Here is a 6,623-nt window from a genome sequence, read left to right as displayed (position 1 = left end):
TATAAATTAGGTTTGGAAGAAACTTGAAATCCTAATTTATAATTTTGGAACTGATCTGATCCTTTGAAAAAAGAGAAGAAATTAAATGCAGTGCAAGAGACCAATTTTTTATTATTTATTATTAACTTGAGCTTGAAGACATTCATATAATAATATAGAGGGAGTAAAAATTTACGAAGAAGTATGTCACGAAAGTAGTTGGCTAGTAGTAGGGTGTAATGTATGTCAAACCCATGAGGACGTGGGGGGACCACTGACACCCCTTGCGAACTACGTGGGGGGCTTTTGACGGCTGTGTTCGATTTAAGTTGTTGGATGTTGAGTATGTGTTGGCGTGATCAGAAAGGAGTTGATTTTGACTTATAGAAGACAAAATATTTAGGTGACACAAGTCAGAGCTTGTCGACCATAGCCAACTAAGCAAAAGCCACCAAGAAAGGAAGAGCTCACTATGATAGAGGACCGCACTCACTTTCAAAACCGAGGTCCGTGGCCAGCTGTTGTAAGTAATGGTAATTTTTTTTTTTTTTTTAAATAATAGAATATTTATTGATAATAAAAGCCTTTCTTTCTTTAAAAACTTTTTTACTTATAACATAGTAATTAAACAAGATGAATTAAGATAAGTTAGTTAAAATTTGTGAGTGTTGATATCGTGACGTAGTTGAAAATCTGCATCACCTAATAATTACGAATCAACAATGGTGGAGTTACGATTTTGTCAACGTGCATGTAAGTAATAAGACCTTTTAAATTTAAAATTTTTTGTGAGGACAATAATGATGGATGTTTTTTTCGCCTTTGTTATTAGTTGTAACAACACATAAATCCTTAAAAATTAATTTTAAGAATTCTTGTGAGGGCAAGTGCCCCCATTATCAATTCGCCCCTGCCATTCACTGATATATATAATCGATCGAGTTGGATAAGATTGATCATGTGTCATCATCTATAAGTGCGATTTGACAACATATCACATAGTTGTATGCATAATTTGAAATAAACGATGAAATAAGATTCATTATGATCACCTCCAATATTTTGGGTAAAGTGTAACAAATGATATGATGATGATTATAAGGTGTAAACACCTCTCCTTAGGTGATAGATACACTTTTGAATTAATAGGTTTGAATAGATTTGTATGATGAACAAAAGTAACTACAAGTACATTACATTTTCAAACTTTAACTCTACTTCTTGACCAAATCGATCAATAATTGACTCAAAATAGATCTTGATCACTTACATCACACGTTTTATAAATATATATTATGTCTTTAAAGGACAAGTAAATGATGGTCAGATTTATAAATAATAGAATAATGATGAATGCACACAGTTTTGATACATGGCTAACGTAGTAATTAAGGAGACAAAACCATAGATCTTTTACATTGGGATACACAGGGAAAAGATGTGCGATTTTGTGCCCTTGCCACATCAGCTACGTACCCAACCAGGTGCATTTATCATTATTCTTGAGGAAAACATTAGTCTTAAACCATGTTTTGAGGTTCTCCATTAAACCAATGGTTGATCTTGGAGAATGCTCCCGAGGATTCCCCAATAAAAATTTATAATAGTACTTAGAAAATAATTATTGATCTCTAGGAAATTAATCAGCAATCAGTAAAGTATGAGTTTGTATGGTATTTAAGTAACACCATTAGCAACCTCAATGCTCATGTTCATGTATAGGGAAACATCACAATATTCCTTTCTAATTAATACATCTTGATTACGCTAAGTCAATTTCTTAATGACTTAATCAACTCACATGTCAAAGGTTGGGTGGTCAAACCTAGCGAATATAGTTCATCAGTTTGATCTCCTAATTGTTGGTTTAGTTGTAAAGTAATCTAATAATTAATCTCAAAGAATGTCGCTCGAAACTAAGTACGTGCCTTGTCACACATGAATAAAGTATAAACTAGGAACTGTAATTTAAGACTGAGTTGAACCATGTTTGGGTTGAAAAAAGGTTTTTCAAACTGTCAAATATGTTTTAAAGTCAAATACACTATTGCAAATAATAGTGACAGGAGGAGAAAAATTGCACCAATCATGCAAAGAGAATTTTCAGGAAGCTTGGTAAGCTTCAAAGAGGTGACAAAACAAACAAGAGAAAGAGAGTTAATTTCTTTTTATCAACTTCTTGGTGGCTCATGTTAAGTAACTAATAAAAGTGGACAAATTTTTTTGATTGAAACTGACTTACATCATTTGAAGATTGAACCTCAAATAGGTTTTACCATCAAAAGAATCCCAAAAATTAACAAAAGAGAAAAAAAGGAAAATTAATGTGAAGAGGGTAGATTTCTATTTATCTTTCTTTGCTCCAAGAAATCATATATTCTCTTTAGTGCAACTTGTAATGTCTTCTGGCTCATGTTAGCAAAACAAACCCTAAACCAACCTGGTTCAGAACAATGGCATGAAGAACCTGGTGATATATTCAGCTTCAATTCATGCAACAATGAATTCCATAGAGCCAATTCACCTTCTCTTGTGTTGTTCTCCAATAATGGGCTCAAATTCATCCAGCAAAACAACCCAGCATTTCCTTGTAAACACTCGATACCGCATTTTTTCAACCCTTCGATGATCAATTCATATCTCTTCCTTAGTCTCTCTCTATTGGTCTTGATGTAATTATCGGTGAACTTAGTGTCTGATAACATAGAAGCCAAGAGATTCTGTGTTTGAGAAGAGACTAAACTAAAGCTAGACATCCTTCTTGCAGTGATCACAACCTTATCGTTGTACGAATAAATCGTTCCAACTCTAAAACCAGGAAGCCCGAGATCTTTAGATAGACTATAAACAATGTGAACTCTCTCTGAATCTTTGTAATTTCGCGCCTCAAGGATTTCTGCAATGCTTACGAATTCATTTGGGAAGAAGACCGAACCCGAATATATTTCATCCGATACAAGATGGATGTTTTTACGTGTAACGAAATCAACAATGTCTTCGAGGACCGATCGTTCAATAGCGGCACCTAGTGGGTTTGATGGATTTGTTATTAGAAGTCCTCTGACCTTGATGGTCATAGCTTCTGCTCTCTTGTATGCATCTTCTAAAGCTTGGGGAGTAATTCGAAAATCGTTCTTGCTATTGCAGTATACTGGAACAATTTTGACACCAGTCCTCCACCTTAGATCTCTATCAAATCTGTGAAACAAATTTCACCAATAACATTAATTAAGAGGAAAAAACAATACAAATAATAATGTTAGTAGATTTAATGGGCATAATGTTCAGATTGTTAGATTTTTATTTATCAGAATCAAATTATAATAACTGATTATCGGAGAGTCACTTTTATAATTTGAAACAAACGTAACACTGGGTCTAGAATCGGACTATGGGTTTTGGTGATAATCCTTACCCTGGATAGTATGGAGTTGGAACAAGCAAAGCATCTCCAGGGTTTGCTAAAATGAAGGTTAGTAGTTCATGAGCAGCGGTTGCACCAGCAGTAAGAACTACTCTTTCGGGGTCGAATTTCACTCTTCCACCTCTTATTTTCTCCATGAAACCGGCCATTCCCTCTCTAAAAGTTTGAAGTCCATGGTAATCTTGAAATAAAGCATTCTCTCTAAAGCTAGAGATCCCACTCCCCCAAGTTGATGTTTTTGAATTTTCTTCCAAGTACTCTTCTAGAAAATCGAACGAAACCTGTTCAAAAAATAATTAAACAAAGGTTACATGCAAGTACTAATAAGATCACACCTAATAAAATTACTAATTTGAGGTATTTAACTCGGCGAATCCAATGGAACAAGGCCCAAAAAAGAAAAGAACATGGATTGAGGCAGTGAAAGTGGATATGAACACACTTTCAATTATATAAGACATGGGTATGGACAGAATTGAATGGAGGAATAGGATTGAGTCAGCCAACCCGAAATCTTTGGGATGAGGCTTCGATGATAATGAAACTTGACAAATCTTCTTGAAACTTACTTGATTTTCTGCTAAACCCATTTGTATGACTCCCAATGGGTTATTTGATTCATCATAAGGGTTTTCATCATAAGCTTTCCATCCTGCAAAGTAAGGGGAGTCTTCTCCATGAGTATCAGAAACTGCAATTCTTGATAACCCAACAATAGTTTTCTCAATCCCTATAGCCATTTAGGTTTTTGTTTTTGTTTTTGTTTTTGTTTTTTTCAAGGAAAAAAATGAAGCTAGTTATTATCTTTGAAGGATGAGAGTTGAAGAAGAAAACTGTTTGAAGGCAACCCTTTTCAAAGGACCTATATATATATACGAAAGCAAACAAAATCAAACCTCAAATTAATAAATGGAGATTTTATCTTCTATGACAGCTGGTATATCTCTTGTTGTTGTTTCAAACTTTAATTTCCTTATATCAATTTCCATGAGATCTACATCAAATATGGTGGTTGAGGAGATGGGTGTTTATGTTTCTCATTTCTATTATTACTTTTAAATCTCACAAGATTTGTTCTCACATCATATATTCCTTCTCTTTATTTTCTTTCTTTATATTGGTGGTTGGGTTTTCTCAACAGATGCCACTCCCAATCTATGACTTATCAAATCCTCGATTAATCAACTCTAAAATATTTCTTGAAATCTAAATCAGACTTGGAGAGCACAAACAGGAAATTGACAAGATATCTAAGAGTAGTTAAGTTCAGATGAACTGACAAACAATACCGACTTACATGATTAGTTCCGATTTTCTAACAAAATTAAGACAAAAGAGAAGCTTTATGAAGATCTGCTATCCAAGCGACAGATTTCCAACTTTTCTAGGGTTTCTTTTAGGCTTACAGACATAATTAATGGGTTCTTAAGATTTTATCACAATCTATCAACCTTAGAGTTTAAAAAAAAAATCTACATAAGGAAAAAACACCTCATCTTATGATTGGATAAAAAATGACTTATTTATATAAGATTGTGTATTTGTATGTACAAATGCATGCACGCATGTATAAATGTAAAGTCTCAAGCTCCGCTATTTAAATATCAATGGCTCTGATACTATGATAGAATACAAAATTTATAATGGACGTCGAATGAGAATGGATGGCGATAACAATAATATCATTATAGCCCATCATTATTACCAACAACATCATTCATGAACAACTGTCCACGGGTTAGGGACATTATTGTCATCATCATATACTATCATCCACAAGTTTTCACTATGTATATGCATCATATACAATTTATCATTACTGATGATCTCATCGTAAATGGTAGATTCGTATTAGAGATACAAATTATAATGACCTTAAGTAACCTGTTTTAGGATTACAGGAGAGTAAAATCAAAATAGGACAGCAAAGGTACTTCAGCACCGGAGGTCTGTGACGTATAAGGAAAAATCCAGGGCTGCATGTAATTTCTTTTTAACACTAACAGCGTGTTTGATTACAGGGAAAATATTGCATAGCAAATCATTTTTCACTGTTTGAATACAAATAGAAAATTTTGCGAAAAATGATTTAGATTTGGGAGTTCCATACTCATCCATTTTCAAAACCCTTGATCAAGCCCAAAATAAATTATTTAAAAAAAAAAATGGGATATGATTTTTTTCATGAAATCTAGAGGATTTTGGTGTTGGATTGCCAATATGGTAATTCATTTGAGTCAAATAATCCTTACTAACTTGGTAAGATTTTAAATATTACTAAAGGTTTCTTGATTTCATCAAAAGTATTACATCAAAAAATGAAGATCTAGAAAAAGAAATTTCAATTTTTCTTTTTCTTTCACGTCTTATCCAAGGTTTTAAAAATGGACAGCTACCGAACTTTCACTTAATTCAAAATTTTAAAATTAAAATTCAAAGGTGAAAATTAAGTTTTCTTGAATTTATTTTTCAAAGTACATAGAATTTTGTCCTCCACAATCATGAAGATCATGTTTTTTTTTAACGTCACAAGGTGAATCCAAGGACCCTTAGTAAGAGTGAAAATCCTTACCAACATGGCAAGGCTAGCCATACTCAATTATTATTATAAGTGAAACCCTTTTTCTTACTAACCTAGTAAGATTTTCAGCCTTACTAAGGGCTCCTTTTGCTCAAATGGATTACCACATCGGCAAACCAACACCACAATCTTTGAAGTTTCCACGAAAATCTCAGATATAAAAAAAACTCCAAAAAACAATTTGTTTTGAGCTTGATCCAAGATTTTGAAAATAGACAACTACTAAACTTCCACATAACCCTTTTGCTCAAATGGATTACCACATTAGCAATCCAACACCACAATCTTTGAAGTTTCCACGAAAATCTCAATTAAAAAAAAAAAAAAAAAACACCAAAAAACAATTTGTTTTGAGCTTGATCCAAGATTTTGAATATAGACAACTACTAAACTTCCACATAACCCTTTTGCTCAAATGGATTACCACATTAGCAATCCAACACCACAATCTTTGAAGTTTCCACGAAACTCTCAAATAAATAAAAAAAACTCCAAAAAACAATTTGTTTTGAGCTTGATCCAAGATTTTGAAATATAGACAACTACTCAACTTCCACATAACTCCAAAACTTAAAATTAAATTTCAACAGTTAAAAAACATTGGATTTTTTTTTTTTTTATTTTATAGAATTTTGTCCT

The 6,623-nt window shown here is 32.9% G+C and overlaps 1 protein-coding gene across 1 annotated transcript; it reads right to left on the bottom strand.

Moving 5' to 3' along the window:
- Positions 1-202: 202 nt before the first annotated feature.
- Positions 203-4,143, bottom strand: LOC147412167 (1-aminocyclopropane-1-carboxylate synthase 7-like). The gene is made up of 4 exons (XM_086432587.1): positions 3,973-4,143; positions 3,395-3,684; positions 2,340-3,177; positions 203-328 (listed from the first exon to the last, which is right to left on the bottom strand). The coding sequence occupies exons 1-4, from the start codon at positions 4,141-4,143 to the stop codon at positions 203-205; spliced, it is 1,425 nt and encodes a 474-aa protein (XP_086288713.1).
- Positions 4,144-6,623: the final 2,480 nt, after the last annotated feature.

Source organism: Akebia trifoliata, chromosome 1 (genome assembly GCF_017979445.1).
Source record: "Akebia trifoliata isolate Shusen 1 chromosome 1, ASM1797944v1, whole genome shotgun sequence".
In the NCBI taxonomy this organism is placed as follows: domain Eukaryota; kingdom Viridiplantae; phylum Streptophyta; class Magnoliopsida; order Ranunculales; family Lardizabalaceae; genus Akebia; species Akebia trifoliata.
Note: the sequence above shows the minus strand (reverse complement) of the source record. Positions and strands in the feature narration are given on the sequence as shown.